General features: G+C 37.4%; 1 protein-coding gene across 1 annotated transcript in view; it reads right to left on the bottom strand.

The window, feature by feature from the left end:
* Window positions 1-19613, bottom strand: part of LOC150088094 (transmembrane protein 8B-like) — a 265188-nt gene that overhangs the window by 73233 nt on the left and 172342 nt on the right. Inside the window, exon 8 of the mRNA XM_090370569.1 lies at window positions 7646-7797. Coding sequence (XP_090226695.1) covers window positions 7646-7797 — 152 coding nt within the window. The remainder of the gene's footprint in view (window positions 1-7645; window positions 7798-19613) is intronic.

Raw genomic sequence — 19613 nt, 5'->3', positions numbered from 1 at the left:
ATAATTTTTATTACTTTTACTGTTTTATTTTATTTGCTCATATTTTGAATGGTTTGGACATTCAGTACATGACACTCGAGGGTTGCTGTGGTTCATGCTCAGTTGTGGCCTGTCCAGTGGTGAGCTGTGAATATTTTAACAATGGACTCACACTTTTGCCAACGTTTTGATGAGAAACATCCTTTGAAGGGGGGGGGGGTACCTACCGAGAAAAACCTGATCAGTCATGGAAGTGATGTCATCCTCTGCGTCTGCCAGAGGCGCTTCCCATGCTCACACCACCAGTCTGTGCAGTGCACTCACTAGTAGTATGATTAGAGTGTGTGATGCATTTTTCGTGACCACTACAATATCTCTAGTTCTAACTTTTTAGAATTTTTGAATAGTATGATGTCACACATACTTCCTGAAGTTACTACTGTAGGAAGTATGATTGCAAGCATTTGTCATATGACTGCAACAATACAAAGATTTGTCAACAATTTATTTTTTCGTCTCACATTTTCGCATACTCAGTTGTTCGCATAACAGCTGCATATGTCATTTCAACTAAGCGATCGGGTACCTCAATTGACACTGTTTTCAGAGACATTTAGATAAGTTGCAATCGCAAGTATACATCTCTTCCTATAGCCATCATAAATCCATTGTATCTTGTCTTCCAGAAACTACGGAAATTTGTGAATGATCAATACAATATTTACAATACAAAAGCTCTTTTATCTCGTAATCAACATATACAAATCAAAATATCTAAAAGAAATGCAAAAGGATGTTTCACATAAAACCATCTACTGCACGTGCTCGGCAGACGAGTGACTTGTTTTATTCTTTTTTTTTTTTACAACTAGGGAAATATAATGGATACATTTTTTCATGATAAAATTTTAATATTGCAAATAATAAATAACATGAAATATTTCCCATATCACAAATAAAAACTATCACAAAACATTCCATAATATAAAAAATATTACATAAAAAACAAACTATTCTAGAAAAGGTATGCAAAAATCACAGATTACATGAAAAAAAAATTACACAAATATTCAAGAAAAATTTATTCTAAAAATTGCCATATGCAATTTACTTTTTTATTAATATTTGTTGTTAATATTCTGCTTTGCTCAATAGCTGAGCGATGATTACAGAGGATGATTTGACGCAATGATCCAGATCAAACTGAAGCAATGGTTTTCCATTTTTATGTATGGTCATCATAATCTGCAATGTGTTTAATTTTCAACTTTTCAATATCTATTCATTATGCTGAAAGCTCACTCAGCTTCAGCACTGCTAATCGCAATGGTTTCAAAGATATTTCTGGCTTTCTTAATTGAAAAGGGAATTTCACTAGATTTTAAAGATAAACTGTCTTTGACAAAATCTCCAAAATCATTAATTTTTATGTCATATTTTATCAGAAAACGTAAATTTCTCATTGGGTTTTCACCATCTTGCCACCGAGATGAAAGTTATTTCATATTCTATGATTTCTGGTAGCATATGTTTAAAATTTCTTTCAATGTTATCATTATTTTCTTCATTTAATTTTAAAAAATTTAATTAAAAAATTTAGTCCGGCTTAGGTCTTTTAAGACCTGTTCCATTGTAGCTCTTGTAGGTGGTCTTGATCTCGCCATTGTTGTCTTGGTCGACCCACACATCTCTCTTGCCTGTAGGTTTGTAGTTAAAGGCTAATTTTGGGATCCGGTCTGGATTCATTCTTTCTAGGTGGCTGATCCAATTTTTCTGATACCGTTTTATGTCATTTACTATGTTATCTACTTTTACTTTCTCGCAAATATCTAAATTTCTTTGGTGGTCTAGTCTTGTAAAGCCTAATAATGGTCTTAAAAATCTCATTCTCTTAAAAATCTCAAAATCACTCTCTGTTACATTAATAAAACAATGCATTTAATAACTTGTCATGAGGTAATTTTTTAAACGTGTTCTTACTTTCGATTTTGACTCCTTCAATTTCTTTCCACTTCAACATGCTCTCAATTTTAGCTTCATAATTTCCTTCAGAATTTTTCAAATTAGCAATAGCATTGATAGTTCGAATAATTAATTTATCTGCTTTTACCATAGTGATTCTGTAAAGCTTCTGAAAGGTAAGAGAGCTCCTGAAGGATGTCACAGTCAGTGCTAAATCGTTAAGAAATTCTGCATTAAAAGTCGGTTTAATAATCCACAATATTTAACTTCCGATTCAAAATGTTTGCACAAAGCAGGATAATTGCTCCAACCCGCAATTGCCTTCCACAAGCTACATTGTGGCTTGAACACACAATAGATCTTTATAGTTTCAACATCAAGTTCTTTAGCAATCATCCTTAATTCACACTGGTTTTTTGGAGATTGGTGATATAATGAACATAGTTTTTTTTTTTTTTTAATTATTGCCTGTATGGCATTATATTTTAGAACATTTTCTGCACAGTGAAAGCCTCGACGAAGTTTAAAAATCTGCCAACATTTTATCTTCATAAAATTTATGTAATATCTTAGCTGCTTCAATCACCCCCCACGCTGCTACTGTCACTAGTTGTTCGAATACTGTGCAAAATGTCGGAATCATACGGATATTCAGCTACTATGACCATGTAAACATAGATGGAGAAATTTACTGGAAGGTGTGGTTCACTCACTTCTCCGAAAAACACCTGTTTGGCAGAGTAAAGGGGAACCACAACACAGGTTAACCAGAGGCTATTATCTGTGTCGGGAATCTTCTTAATCCTCTGACTGGCTATGGAAAACATATTGACTAGCGGTAACTTCTCAATATGTGACTGCTTAGGTTTTACGGACACCACTAACATTGTGAAGCGATAATCCCTTTCACCCTTGATTCTTGCTTTCTAATTACCTAAATTGCCTCAAGGCCAGAGGTGAGAACAATGCATACAAAGTTGTAATTCCGTCGTTATATGGAAATTTTTTCCAAGGGGGAATTCAAAAAAAAATCTGCTACAAAGAAGTTTGTTAAACAGAGGCCCAACTGTAATTAAATAAAAAAATGAAGCAATTTTAAAATACATAACTGGTCTATTGCGCCATTAAAATGCTGGGGATGGAGCCCCGTGCGACCCACCGTAGTTTCAGCTCTGGATACTCAATAACTGCATTCAGGATTTCATTTGTAAAATAAATGATTGTCTCAAAAATGGGCTCTCACGAGCCCACTATAGCTCACCACTGGGCTTGCCTCAATGTGGTGTAGACGGGTATCAGGATGCACCTCCCTGGTGCTTGTTGCTTCCTGAAAGCAAAGCAGCCAGAAACAACTAAACAATATAACAAACACATACACGGCACAAACATAGCTTTACACACATTTCTGGCCCCTTTCTGCAGAGTTTCTGTAACATCACAGTGTACCATGGCAGAGTTGAACTAGTGTTTGGGAGAGGCCTTACATAAGATACTATACATGTCATGTATCTTGTATATGATACTGAGGTTGGCAGGGTGTATCACAGAAATCAGTGTATGCTACTGTGCAACAAGGTCCAGTCAAATTAGGTGAAAGGGCTGAGAAGTGGAAATTGAAGTTTAATATCGACAAATTGAGGTACTTAATATGGGAGCAGTAATTCCAGTTTAATTTAATGTACCAACTGTGTCGTACCACACTCAGGGTAGTGGAGAATGAAAAAGATTTGGAGGGAGGGGATAACTGTGCAGTCAGATATGAAGTTCTCTGAGCAATGCAGACAGGCTGCCAGGACAGCTCATGGAGGTTTGTCAATGATATACAGGAATTTTGGCAGAAGGAATAAGGAGGTGATTATCCCATTCTATAATGCAATGGTAAGGCTACATCTTGAATATTGCATACATGTCTGGAGGCCTCATTTTAGGAATGATGAAGAACAGGTAAAACTGGAACAGGTAAAAAGAAGAGCAATAAGATTAGTGAGAGGAACAAAAGAGTACTCTTACCAGGAAAGAGCTTCAGTTCTGCAAACTGTAGCACATATAGACTACATATCTGAGAAGATGTCATTGAGGTGTTTAAAGGTTTGAATGGATTGAGTAAGCTCAATGCTACAGAATTCTTCCTCTTGGACAGAGTACACAAATGATGGGGCATAAATTCAAACTGAGAAAGGGTGGTTGTAGGACAGATATGCGGAAATTTTCCTTCATTGGTGGTTGATTGTTGGAACAAACTCCCATCTGGTGCTGTAGAGGTGAGTAGTTTGAACAAATTCAAGAACTAGACAAGCTGTTAGAAGGGATGGAGAGGTGATATAAGAAGTACTGTTTTTTTTTTTTTTTTTTTTTGTTGCTTTCTTGCAATATTTGCTGCTACTAATACTCATTGTTCATTATTCATATTTATAATTAAGAAAATGTTTAATTTATTTATGTTGGTTAATATTATAAACTTCAATGATAGCTTTCTAATGATATGTCATTTATCTTTAAACTACCCATCACTATAATGCCAAATGGGAGTTTGTTCCAGCAATCAACCACCCTTCCTTAATTTGAATTTATGCCCCCTCCTGTATGCTCTGAATAATAGGAAGGATTCACCAAGCATAGAGCTCACTGAATCCATTCAAAACCTTAAACATCTTAATCAGATCCCAGACCAGACACTGCATCCTAGATGCTGCAGTTTGTCTCTGTCAGCATGAAAATCTCCTTTGTGGTCACTGGACACTGGTTCCTCAACCAGAAACTCTACCAACTAGGTCTACTAAATACCGATCTCTGTTTCTGTGGGTCTGTCCAGAGTTGGGCACATTTACTCATTGAATGTACAGGTAACCTTCATATAACACGGTAGTTTGGTTCCTACAAAATCTCGTGTAATGTGAAACCATGTTATATGGTACTAAGAACCAGTACAAAAAGGGGGTTACATTCCAAAAGCTAATAAAAATACACCATTTTTTTTATAACTATCAGTAATAACTTAATATTTCAACTTTATTCTTATAATAGTAGTAATTTAAATAGTAATAACTGAACAAATGTCTTACCTTGCAAACTGTGATACTTATATGTCAGATAATATACGTTCATTTAATTTTCTTGCTCTTCATCTCTTCTGCAGCATCTAGATTTCGTGTACCTTCTGCTCTCTTTAAAAGTCACGAACTGCACACTTTGAAGTCACAATTTCTTATGGTCTCAAACAAGCACAAGTTCAATAGCACAGGGATCTCCCAACAAAATACAGTGGATCCCCGCTTTAAAGATATAAAGCACAGACTGCCTGCATTGCTCAGAAAACTTCATATCTGACTGCGCAATTACTCCCAGATCCTTTTCATTCTATACCACCCTGAGTGTAGTAACAACACAGTTGATACGTTACTCTGAGGTTACTTCTATCTATATGCAGTACTTTGCATTTGTGAATGTTAAACTTCAGTCGCCACCTCTCAGCCCATCTGCTCAACTTTTCTAGAACATGTTGCAGCAGTGTACTGCCATTAGTACACTGCTGCAAACTACTTTGACATTGAGTCCGATATGATATACTTTCATCAATATCATTGATAAATATACAAAACAACAATGGACCCAACAATGAACCCTGGTGGACTCCACTAATAACATTAGTCCACGAAGAGCAGTGTCCACTGACTACCATTCTATGTCTTCTCCCACTCAACCATCTTTTTATCCATTGTAACAACTTGGTCTTAATGCTATACTGCTCCAATTTGTACAGTAGTTGTCCATGTGCAACAGTATCAAAAGCCTTCCTAAGATCCAAGTATATGATATCAAAATTATTCTTTGCATCCACATCATAGCCCAATCAAATTGGTCAGACAAGACTTCCCGTTAACAAACCCATGCTGTGTCCGAACTATAACTGAAGTCTTGTCTAGATGATCCTGCAGGATCATCTAGTCTTGTCTAGATGATCCTGCAGTGCTTCTTTAACTAGTGCCTCCATTAATTTCCCAGGAACAGAAGTTAAACTAACAGGTCTGTAATTATTTGCATCACCCTTTGATCCCCCTTTGTGAATTGGGGTTACATTGCACATCTCCAGTTCATGAGGACCTCCCTCCCCCAAGTCCAAGGAAGCTCTCATAATCATTGCTAGAGGTTTGCTTACTTAGTTTGCTGCCTCCTTTAATATAACTGGATAGATCTGATCCACCCCAGGTGCCTTTCTTATATTTATTTTCAAAAATTTCTGCTCTACTTTGTTCTCAGTTATTACAAAATCCTATAGCTCCTTGTTAGAGTTTGATAAACTTTTGGCATTCCCTTCCCTAAATAACTTCTCATGTGTAAATGTAGATGCAAAATACTCATTCAGTATGTTAGTTACCTGAGTAGAATTGTCAACAGTTGAACCATTGATACCGAGTGGACCAATCTGAATCATCCCCTTCCGTCTAGAGTTTACATAAGTAAAGCAGTCTTTACTGTTTTTTCTTTGCATCCTTTGCCAAAGATTTCTCGTAATCTGCCTTTGCCTACCTAACCTCCTTTGTGACTTGATTACAGACCAACTTATATCTACCATAGGCTTCTGTGTCACCTGTTAATTTATATTTATCTCATGCATTTTCCTTCTCTTCCACATGTCTCATTAGTTCATCTGATATCCATTTAGGCCTAAACCTTGAACAGTATTTCTGAGTTGGTATGAAAAGCCCAGTAGCTTCCAAGATTAATTCTTTGAATGCTTACCATTTAGAAATTGCAGTTAGTAACATCATCAGTTGGTCCCACTGGATAGAATTTAAATTTGCTCCAACAGATTCACATCTTTCCTAAAATGTGACCTCCAGACCTGAACGCAGTACTCAAGATGTGATGTGACCATTGCCTTATACAATGGGATAAACACCTCTTTAGTCCTGCTGGCGAAATTCCTATATATTATTAACAAAACAGAATGAGCTTACTGGTAGCCTGTCTGGTCTGCTCTACTCTACTCTACTTAGAGAACTTCATATCTGACTTACAACTACTCAAAAATTAAAGAAGCGGATATAGAGCAACAACTGTTTGAACAAAAATATTAATATGATACAAGTATGTCACAAATAAACTAACTCTCTATTCAATTCTCTTACGGTGAATTTCACACAAAGATTTTTGTGATGAAAATTTCAGCAAAGATTTTCATCACAAGAGCACAACCAAAACATGTCTCTCTTTCTCTCACATACACACATGCCCACGCACGCACAAGGTGTTTCATAATGTGTGCCATAACTCCAGGATCAATTCAAGACCTGAAACAACGAGAAAAGTTTATATAAACATGTGTCTGATTCCGAAGGGTTACAGAGCTATGGCTGGTTGAATTTTAAAAGATGGCTATTAACTTTTCAATGGTAAAAAATAAGAAGAGGCAGACATGCATGCCTAACAAAATGTTTATTCATACTAAGTACATGTTTGCTTATTCTTTTAGTTTTTTCTTATTAGTTTTTATCACTGAAAACTCTATAGTCATTTTTAAAATTAAAATTTCCATAGCTTCATAAGTGCAGAATTAGACAACTATTTATTTGAGCTCTTTTCATTGTTTTCAGGTCTTGAATTGATGTTGAAAGTATTCTATGAATTCATTATTCTAAGCTCATTATGAAATGTCTGTGTATATGTCTTTTGTTATTCAACCTAAATATAGTAATATCCTTACCTGCTGTACAGCTACATGTACTGAAAATGAAACCACCACTGACATATTGAAAACAGGCACCATATTTTCCACACTGTCCAAGTATGCAGGGTGCAGATCTAATCCTTAGGAATAATGGTATGGTTGTGATGTTACAAGGTATTACCACAGCACTGCAAAAATTAATAACAAGAACTGTTTATCACAACTGGAATAACTTCTCTTTATATATAAAGTGTTATAAAAGTCCTTTTTCCTTAGTAATATATAGAAATGCGGATAAGAAGCTGCAGTGATACTTTGATATTATTAGCGGTTAGTTATTGAGAGCTTGCTAGTTCTATTGTATTAGCCATTATGATTTATTTATTTATTTATTTTAGGCAACTTTTATAAACAAGAATATTTTTCATGACAAACAAGTTTCACTCTGGATGTCCATAAACATCTACATGAAATGTGAATGCACCAATCTATTCAAAAGGTTCCCTGAGTGGCTGGGATTGGCCTGTGTACAAAATGTTCAAGAAGCACAAATTCCATCCCTACAAATTCTGCATAGACTAATAACTACAATGAGATGACATTTGGTCAGTGGTGCTATATGCAGATGAGGTTAGCGTTAGCATTAGTAGAGGCATTTGATGCAAGAAAGCAAGCTTATGCAGCATCAGCCAAAAAAAAAAAAAAAAAAAAATAAATAAATAAATAAAAAATAACCACTTCAACTTCACCCCTCTGTTCGTTCGAAATACCTGTCCAGCTGAGCCTTAAACTTATTTAGGCTATCAACTTCCACGACAAGGGATGGAAGTCTATTCCACCAACCAACCACCCGCTGGCTAAAGGAAAATTCCCTACATCTGTCTTTTCTCAATTTGAATTTATGCCCTCTCAGGTGATTATTCTGAGCAAGAGGAAGAATCCCATCAGCATTGAGCATGCTCAAACCATTCAATGCTTTATACACCTCTATCAGATCACCTCGCCGGTGCCTAGTCTCCAGACACTGTAATTTGCAAAACTTAAGCCTTTCTTCGTAAGAGCACCCCTTTGTTCCATTCACTAATCTTGTTGCCCTTCTCTGTACTCGTTCCAGCAGCTCTACATCCTTCTTAAAATGAGGCCTCCAGACCTGAATACAGTATTCAAGGTGTGGCCTGACCATTGCCTTATACAAGGGAATAATCACCTCCTTATCCCTGCTAGAAAAATTCCTATATATCATCGACAATACACCATGAGCTACTCTTGCAGCCCGTCTGCAGTGCTCAGAAAACTTCATATCTGCCTGCACAACCACCCCCAGGTCCCTTTCATTCTCTACCACTGTCAGTGTAGTACCACAGAGTTGATACGTTGCTCTGGGGTTGCTGTTTCCCATGTGTAGTACTTTACATTTGTCAATGTTTAAACTTCATTTGCCACCTCTCAGCCCATCTGCTCAACCTTTCCAGATCCTGTTGCAGTAGCATAGTGTCAGTAGTGTCCTTGACAACCCTGCCAACCTTCGTATCATCTGCAAACTTGGACATTAAGCTTGATATACCATCATCAATATCATTTATAAATACAGAAAACAATAATGGACCCAATACTGAACCCTGAGGGACTCCACTAATAACATTAGTCCACGTTGAGCAGTGTCCATTGATTACCACTCTCTGTCTTCTCCCCCTCAACCACCCCTTTATCCATAGCAGCAATTTGCCTCCAATGTCACACTGCTCCAATTTGTGCAGCAGTCTTCCATGTGCAACAGTATCAAAAGCCTTTCTAAGATCCAAGTATATAATATCAAAGTTATTCCCTGCATCCAGTTCTTTTATGACTGCATCATAGTATCCAATCAAATTGGTCAGGCAAGACTTCCCCTTAACAAAACCATGCTGTGTCTGAGCTATAACTGAAGTTTTGTCTAGATGATCCTACAGTGCTTCTTTAACCAGTGCCTCCATTAATTTTCCAGGAACAGAAGTTAAACTAACAGGTCTATAATTACTTGTGTCACCCTTTGATCCTCCTTTGTGAATTGGGGTCACATTTGCACATCTCCAGTCCATGGGTACTTCCCCTGAGTCCAAGGAAGCTCTCATAATTATGGCTAAGGGTTTGCTTACTTCCTTTGTGCCTCCTTTAATATAACTGGATAGATCCCATGCACCCCAGGTGCCTTTCTTGTATTTATCTTCAACAATTTCTCCTCCACTTTACTCTCAGTTATTACAACATTCTCTAGCTTACTGCCAGAGTTGAATACACCTCCGGCATTCCCCTCGCTGAATAACTCCTCATGTGTGAATGTCGATGCAAAATATTCATTCTTGTATTGATGATCTTGGTAAATTGACACTTACCATTCTCGGTACACTCCACTGAATGCCTCCTGTAGTCTTCTGTCAAAAGGATGTCAGAAAAATTCTGAATAATCTTGATGCCAAGAAAGCTCCAGATTCTGGTAGTATTTCTCCATTTGTTCTCAAAACCTGTACTCCTGAACTTACTCCTGTTCTGTGTCACCTTTTTACACTTTCTTATTCCCCTGGTGTTCTTCTTGGAAATTTGCTTATATCCAGCCAGTTCCTAAAAAAAGGGTGACAAATCCCTTCCATTCAATTATCGTCCCATTGCACTTATACTTTCTAAAGTAATGGAGAAATCCATTGGCTACGAACTCCTAAACTATCTAGAAACTTTCCATCTGGTTAATGATTGCCAATATGGATTCCGTTAGTGTCAATCTACTGGCAATATATTGGCTTATGTTACCCATCTATACTAAGTACGTAAGAGCTTCCATAGGCTCAATTTATTCCATGTAATATTAATATTCAAGAATAAAAGGAATTACCTTTATTCAGTCTATAGGATTTCTTCTTATCCAACTCTCCTCAAATATCAATAAATTACAAATGATAATTTAAAATAATTTTCGAACCAATTTTAGAAGTCGAAATGTACTCCTCACCATCAGCCAACAAGTAATTCAATACCCCAGGATCACAGTCGTTGTTGTTGTTGTTGTTTGGGGTTTAATGGTGCAAGAGCAACTTCGGGTATATTGCGCCTGTTCAAGTTTTGTTATTTCCTGTTATATTGTTACTGATTTAACATATTAGATATGATTAGTTAAGTTTATTAAGCTGAGGTATGATAAGAGTTCACTGACGTTTGATTTTTCTCCCATAATGAGTTCAAGGCTTAATGGCTCATTTGAATGCGATTTGAAAGCTGATTGGCGGACAATTTGGTATCGTGGACATTCTATGATGATGTGCTTCACTGTTAGTGTGGTCAGACACTGAGGGCATTGTGGAGGATCGTCTTTCATTAGGAGGTAAGAGTGTGTTAAATGTGTGTGTCCGATGCGAAGCCGGGCGAGGATACCTCTTCATGTCTGTTTGACCGAAAACTTGATTTCCAGGATTTCTGCTGTTGTTTGATTTGGTATAATTTGTTTGTTTGAGATTTCCAGGTCTGCATCCATATATTTTCAGAGGCTTTTCGATTGATGTTTTTAAAGTCATTGAGCGGTATTTTATGCAAGTGAGAATTTTTGTTAGATGGATGTTTTGCAGCATCATCCGCACGTTCATTGCCGAGTATTCCAGAATGTCCAGGAATCCAAGTGAATCTGACTCTTTGTTTGTTTTCCCTAAGGTGTGATAAGGAGGAAAGAATTTTTCTTACATACGGATGAGATGGATGATCTACTGTCTGTAAAGCATATATTGCACTTAATGAGTCTGTGAAAATGATACTTTTTACGAGGGAAGTTTTGGCAATGTGATCTAGAGCGAGACTTATTGTAAACAATTCAGCACTAAAGATACTGCACTCTATTGGAAGAGACTGTGAGATTATGTTGTTTGGCAATACAACAGCAGCACCAACGTGTGTGGCCATCTTGGATCCATCAGTATACAGATGAGAATAGTCAGAGAATTGCGTTACATAAGAGGAAAGGAGCTGTTTCATATGTTGACTTGTGATATTTCTCTGTTTCCATTTTATGAGAAACATGTCACAGTCAACTGAACTGATTTTCCACGGTGGAGATCACAGTCATAGACCCCAACCCAACCCCAGAAACATCAAACCCCACGTAACCTCTAGTGATCGAAGACATTTTCAGAAAAAAAATGCTGGTTAAAAATAAGTTAGAATATGATTAAAATATGATGAATAAAATCCGCTAAAAAATTTCTCCTTGAAGTGGACCAAAACTTTTCAACATGTGTTGTGCTCACGGATTGGAATAAAATTGACGAATGTAATGTGTGTGTGTTACATTATTATATGAGATTAATCTTTAGCGTGTATGTGTTCGAACAACCATGAATCAGATATGAGAAATGGTCGTCGGATGTTTATAGAATTATTTTGTAGTTTCAGCAACTAACAACTTAGTATAATTATGCTGAATATTCAGGATTTTAGCTTCATTAAAAAGAAATGGGTGGTTTTCATCTATCTCATGAAATGCAAATTCTGAAGCATTGGCATACGATGCACGAACAAATGCTTCATGCTGTTTAACCCTAAAATTTAAAATGCATCTGGTTGATCCAACCCTTCCCTATCTCTTCCATCATGCAGTACGATTGATGACTTTTGAGGTTATGATGACGTCATGGCGAGATCCAATATTCCTTACATTTCGAGGGTACAGCTCTAAAACGGTGTTCGCAGGCTGGCTGCTAGTTAGTACACCTGACCGAACCTATTGGTAACTCTCTACGAGGCTTCCGGATCAGCTAGTGTATAATCTTGTATAATATTACTCTGCCAGATAGTGACTGGAGAGAGAGTCCGAGCAGTGTGTATGCGGGAAGCATTGAAGAGGCCACGTTATGTCAAGGATCTGGGTATATTCTTACCATGTGTACGCCATATCCAGAAATTTCATTACTTCATACAGCATGTCCCACCCACTTTTTCTTACTATTGAATACACCATGAATTGTCAACCTAATAGAGCAAGCTTATCTGCAAAAAGATCTAAACCTTCCAAGCACTTCCTAATTCATTTCACAAATATACGTGGTCTCAATTCTAATCTCAACGATGTCCATTTCCACTTGCAGTCTGCCAAACCCCATGTACTTTTTCTGACAGAATCTCAGTTATCAGTTGATTCAACTACTGCTCATCTCAGATGCCCAAATTATTCACTGTATGATTCCTTTCGCCTCAAAGGTGGTACTTGTGCATATGTCCGTTCTGATATTCCCTGTCAGAGACTTGGCAATTTGGAATCTCCTCTCTTTGATCTTCTCTGGCTTAAAATCTCTCTACCTCATTGGGTCAAATTCATCTGTTGTCTCTACCGTTCTCCCAACTCCACTAACCACTTGGAGCTCTTTGACTTCCTCTCTCTTTGCAACTTGACTTCCTTCAGTCCGACTTTCCTAACAGTGAGATAATTTTCCTTGGTGATTTTAATGTTCACAACTCCAGCTGGCTTCTGTTTTCTAGTCACACTGACCCAGCAGGTCGAGATGCTGAGGCTTTTGCAATTACTAATGACCTTGCACAGATTGTTCATTTACCTACAAGAATACTGGACAATCCTAATCATACAGCCAATACGCTTGATCTTTTTCTATTCCCAACCTCGTGTTGTTGGCATTACAAGAATGCAAAATGGGATGACCTGCAAGACTTCTTTTCTTCTTTTCCTTGGTCGGATTACTGTTTCAAAACTTCTGATGTCAATGATTGCTCAGATCATGTCAGTGAAATTATTCTTGCAGGAATGGAATCCCTTATCCCACACTCCACTTTAAAATCTCATCCTTTATCTAAACCTTGGTTTTCCAATAAATGTGCTAAGGCTGTTCAAAAGAAGAATGTTGCATATTGTAATTGGCTTGTTTCTAATTCTTCAGTTTCATTTTCTGCCTACACAACAATTGTAAAGCAGTTATTAATCAGTCCAAACTAGAGTTTGAACAGGCTAAGAGTAGAAAACTTGCTTCTTGCCCTAATGGTAGCCGAGCATTCTGGTCTCTTGCCAAAGCTATTGGCCGCAACTTTTGCCCATCTCTGCTCCCACCTCTGTCCAAACCAGATGGTTCTGTTATCACTTCAGCCAAGGATAAAGCTGACCTGCTAGCATCCTATTTTTCTTCCAACTCATGTATTAATGATCTTGGTAAAACACTTCCTACCATTCCCAACACGCTCCATTCAATGCCTCCTGTGGTCTTCCGTCAAAAGGACGTCAGAAGGATTTTGACGAATCTTGATGCTAAGAAAGCTCTAGGTCCCGATGGTATTTCTCCACTTGTTCTAAAAACCTGTGCTCCTGAACTTACTCCCATTCTTTGCCACCTTTTTTTTTCACTTTCTTATTCCAAAGGTGTTTTTCCTTCTGCTTGGAAATTTGCTCATATCCAGCCAGTTGCTAAAAAAGGTGACAAATCCCTCCCATCCAATTATCGTCCTATTGCAATTACCTCTACTCTTTCTAAAGTAATGGAGAAATCAATTAACCGCAAACACTTAAACTACCTAGAAACCTTCCATTGATCAACGATCGCCAGTATGGATTTTTTTTTTTTTTTTTTGATTTGGTAGTTGTTGGCGCATCGGCTTCTGTGACCATATTGCACCTCCCAAAGTTTTTGCAGTACTTTGATCCAAGCCCGAGGCGGGAATCGAACCCGCGACCTTTGGGTTGCCGGGCAGGTACTTTACCCACTCGGCTAGCCCGGTCGGCAGTATGGATTCCGTCAGTGTCGATCCACTGGTGATATTCTGGCTTATGTTACCCATTTATGGACTAATTCAATGGAAACGTTCGGCGAAACACAAGTAGTTGCTCTCGACATCTCAAAGGCTTTCGATCGTGTTTGGCATAAAGGTCTTTTACACAAGCTTCCATCTTATGGTTTGCCAACTGTTTTTAGTAATTGGTTATCCAGTTTTCTCTCTGATCACTCACTGAGGGTGATGGTAGATGGCTCTCTGTCTTCTACCTTCTCCACTAATGCCGGTGTCCCCCAAAGTTCAGTTTTTCCCCCCACTCTTTTCCTCTTGTATATTAAAGACCTTCTTCCATTGACTGGAAATCCTATCCATAGTTTTGCCGATGACAGCACATTGCATTCCACTTTCCATTTTGAGAAACCTTGTCCTGCTCAATCAGCTTCAACTTCTTGAAAATCTGCTACCAATTCCTTAAATGCCGATCTTCAGGTAATTCTCCAGTGGGGCAAAGACAACTTAGTTGATTTCAACCCTTCTAAAACTCAGTCTTGTCTTATATCTCGCAAAACGGATTCTTCTGCTTCTATGCTTATCTTTAGTGACACTCCAATTTCTAGGCAAAATGATATATCTCTTTTGGGGATTACCCTGACTTCTAATCTCTCCTGGCACAAGCACATTACAAATATTGCTTCCTCTGCATCTAAAAAACTTGGTTTTCTCTTTCGCTCTCGACGTTATTTTTCTTCCAAACAGCTGCTCACTCTGTATAAATTGCAAATCCTCCCTGCCATGGAATATTGTTCCCACATCTGGGGTGGTGCCCCTAAATCCTCTCTTAGGCTTCTTGATTCCATTCAGAAGAGGGCAGTTAGGTTAATTAATGATTCATCTCTAACAGAGTCTCTCCACTCACTTTCTCACAGACGTACTGTTTCTGCTGCATGCCTCTTCTACAGATACTTCCATGGGCACTGTTCTTCTGAATTGGCTTCTATAATTCCTGCTCTCTCTTTCAAAACAGTCCGAACATGTGCCGCTACCAGCCAACATCCATTTACTGTCCAACTTCAAACTCACAGAACCAACTTTTCATCTTCCTCATTTATTCATTCAACTGCTGTTTTCTGGAACAACCTTCCTTCATACGTATTTCCTGAAAATTACAATCTACAGAAGTTCAAGTCCAATGTCAACAAATATCTTCTTTCATCTTCTCAACCTCCAACCCAAGCATGGTACTAAGTACTATAGGTTCTAATACCTCTCGTGTTTGGGGTTCACATAAAAAAAAAAAAAAAAAGCAGTCTCACAATCCCTATGAGAAATGTACACTAGGTCGACTGTTCGGAAGAAGATAATACCGTGCGATTCCTTAACATTGAATGTAGTGTTGGTTTAGCCACTACTTTCATTTCAGTACCTATAAAAAGACTTAAGTTGTCTGTACTAGTGTTCAATATATGGAATTGTAATGAAATATTTTTTATTGATCCTATCATTATGTCTGGTGTTAATTATTTTATCTTTAGCTTCCAATTTAATACTATTAATAGAGGTAAGAGGGCATTCTCTATTTAGAAACCTTTTTGTCAATTCATCTATATCTGTCTGTACGGCAAGACGTGTAGTTGAATATTTATATGCATTTAAGGCCTCCGTAGCCGAGTGGGCAGGAGCGGGAGTGCAGTAACACACGCTCTTTGAGTAGACCGGGGTTCAAGCCCCTGACTGCCGAATACGGTCGATCTGCCAACCCGCACTGGACCAGCGTGGCAGATTATGGTCCATTTCCCTCAGCATGAATTGTTGAGGAGGCTTCCATCCTGCAGTGGGTTGATAATGGCTGCACTTTACTTTTTTTTTATGCATTTAAGAACTGGTTCAACATAATGGACCTCTTAAACAAATACGAGTGTTAACTACTGTGGTGAAGAAACATCCTCGTATTTGTGGGCTTACGATAAATACTAAAACTTGTTTCTGCCATTTAAGTGTGAAGTTTAAGAAACTGATGGTTCTAGTTTCTTCCAGTTCTATCTCTAGTGTAAATTTCAACCTAGTGTGAATGTTGTAAAACCACGTTGGTAGTGTTGTGATCTGTAATAATGAGAATATGGTCGAGGTATCTACCATAAAATATAATTTTGTTAAAAATGGTGTTACATGTATGTTTTCTATTCTATCCAAGTAAATCTCCGCAATTAAGCCACTTAGGCTTAGGCCCATGGGCAAACTGAAAATCTGTCTATAAATCTTACCCTGAAATAAAATGTAATTTGCCTCAATCAATAATTTAATTTAGTGGTCTCCAAAGTAGGGGGGGGCTAGATGATCCATGGGATGATTTGTTAAGCAGAGCAAGCAATGCAATCCTTCCATTTGGATCAATGTACCTATCTGAGGTGACTTTCTCTGCAATGGCTATTATTAAAACCACGTTTAGAAATAAACTTAACTTGGAACCAGATCTTTGGGTAACTGTGTCCCAAAATATGAAACCAACATACACAAGCAATAATGAAAAATATTCAAGCACACTGTTCCCACTAAAAAAATGCTGTTGATTTAATTTATACCACTTTGTACTTTAATTTCAATTTCGTTTTGTTTTTTATTTTTGCATCGAATTAGATTGTGATTTTATATATGCGATTCTAGATATAATGCATACTATGTAAATTGTTTATAAATAATACAAATAGTATTACATTACATTTACTACACTTGTTACATTAATGATTTCATATAATTTTGTGCTTGAACTTCAATTTAATTTTGTTTTGTATTTTTTTATTTGTGATTTTTTATATGTGATTTTTATAAATGTGATTTAAGATATAATGCCTTCCATGTAAATGATAAATAAAAAAATATATATTAAACTTATATGTTTAATTTTTTTTATTCTGGGGGTCCTTTTAAGTAAAATGAGGGTGTGTGACCAAAAAAGTTTTTAATTAACTCAAAAATATCTTTTTTAGGCAACCTGGTACTTTTAATGCTGATAGTATTATTGTTCAATAATTCCAAGATTATATCCAGTGCATATAATACATTAACGTAAGTGTACAGTGAGGTTACATCTAATGAGGCGCCTCTGTAGCTAGGTGGGCAAGAGCAGCAGTGCGTAGCACATGCTTCTTGATTAGACTGGGCTTCGAACCCATGCTCACCAAATACGGAGGATGCGGAAAGGTCAGGGAATGACCACCACATATCCCCGGAGCAACATGGCCTTAGTTGCTAATGCTCCTAAAAAAACCAAATAACAACAACTAGTGAAAATAGTTTTACTTCTTCCCCAATGCTGCAGTCCTTTAAATTAGTGTATAGAGTATCATAGTTTTTTATATTATATCTTAATATCTGCTGAAAAGGTTTGATAATAAAGTATAGATGTGCAGCCGAAAAAGAGGAGTTTTTTTGAAAACCAAAAACAAAAACCACACGTTTCTTTTTAATGAAGCTAAAATCCTGAATATTCAACATAATTATACTAAATTGTTAATTGCTGAAACTACAAAGTAATTCTACAAACATCCGCTAACCATTTCTCATATATGATTTGTGGTTGTTGTTTTTGGTTTTTTGGTTTATATTATATTATTATTATATAATAATATAATATAACTTGTCATGATGAACCGAAGACGACAAATGAAGAGCAAGAAAAACACTGACAGGGAGAAAATTGAGTATACTGAGTTATGCAAAGCCATTAGAAAGAGACTCAGAGAGGACATAAGAAGATTTAACACAAGAAAAGTAGAACAAGCATTAAGGGAAAACAAAGGATTTAAATCAGCAGCCATGAGCAGTAATACAGAAAGACAAATGATACTGAAACTGAAGAATAGCGATGGTGTACTTATAAATAACAGAGAAGGCATAATTCAAATAGCAGAAGACTACTATAGAGAATTATACAAGGAGCGAGGGAATGATACCAGCAGTGAGGAACATGGATTGCAAAGTAGCAACACATACGACATACCCGATATTCTTCCTGATGAGGTAGAACATGCATTGAAGAAAATGAAGAATCGGAAAGCCCCGGGGGAAGATGAAGTTACTGTAGAGTTGTTAAAATTGGGAGGAAGAGACATAACACAAAAACTGGCAAGGCTCTTCACAAAGTGCATTAGAAAAGGTGTGATGCCTAAGCAGTGGAATAATGCAATCATAGTTTTGCTGCATTGTTTGTTTGTTTGTTTTTGGTTTTTTATTGGCGCATTGGCAGCTGTGGCCATAATGCGCCAAGACTATGCAATATTTAAAAGTTTAAATTCTCGGTGACCTAATTAGTTAGGTCACCATGTCCAGATAAATAATAACAAATATATAAAAATTAAATCAATAAAGAGATAACAATAACAAATTTTAAATACAATTAAAAACTTTTATTGATTTAAAATAGCTAAAAACAGCAGACACGTTGTCATTGTCGGATAAAATCTGACTGAGTGTATAAGGCTCAGTCAGATGACTAAAAGCGGTAAAACGGGTGCTGCTAAAATCTGGACAGTCAATTAAAAGGTGTCTAATCGTTAGGATTGTGCCACAGGACACACACATAGGAGGGTCATCAGCCCTCAGCAAAAACGAATGAGTTAAATGACTGTGTCCTATGCGGGTCCGGGCAAGAACAACTTCCTCCTTACGATTCCTGCGCAGACTAGACTGCCACGGTTCAATTACAGGTTTTATATGATATAACTTATTCGCAGTCTGTCTATTCCACGAATCCTGCCATTGGGAATGTATCTTTTGATGTATTATTTGCCTGTAGTCTGTATAGGGGACTAACAGGCAGTGGTCATTATTGGGAATTGCTGATTTGGCTGCGGCGTCAGCCAAATCATTTCCCCTAATCCCAATGTGGCTAGGAATCCAGCAGAAGCGGATATCATATTCACGTTCATGGAGAACGTGAATCTTCTGCTGAATGCTAGACAGAACTGGATGAGAATTATATCTCACAGATATTAAAGCCTGTAACACGCTGAGAGCGTCGGTATACAAAATGAACCGTTGGTATTGGCATTCACTAATGTGATCCAAGGCTAACTCTATAGCGTGCAGCTCTGCAGTAAATATGCTGCATTCAGAGGGAATCTGCTCCGATGTAGTGCTGTCTGTAAAGACAGCAGCAGATCCCACATATGATTCTGACTTCGACCCGTCTGTGTAGACTGGCGCGAAGTCAGAATGTTCAGCTCGGTGTGCTGAAAAAAGCTGCAGGTAGACAGACGATGGAGTGTCCGACTTTCCC

Source organism: Mastigoproctus giganteus, chromosome 3, assembly GCF_048544385.1.
Source record: "Mastigoproctus giganteus isolate SK-2022 chromosome 3, ASM4854438v1, whole genome shotgun sequence".
NCBI classification, from domain to species: Eukaryota; Metazoa; Arthropoda; class Arachnida; order Uropygi; family Thelyphonidae; genus Mastigoproctus; species Mastigoproctus giganteus.
This window is presented reverse-complemented; position numbering and strand designations above follow the sequence as displayed.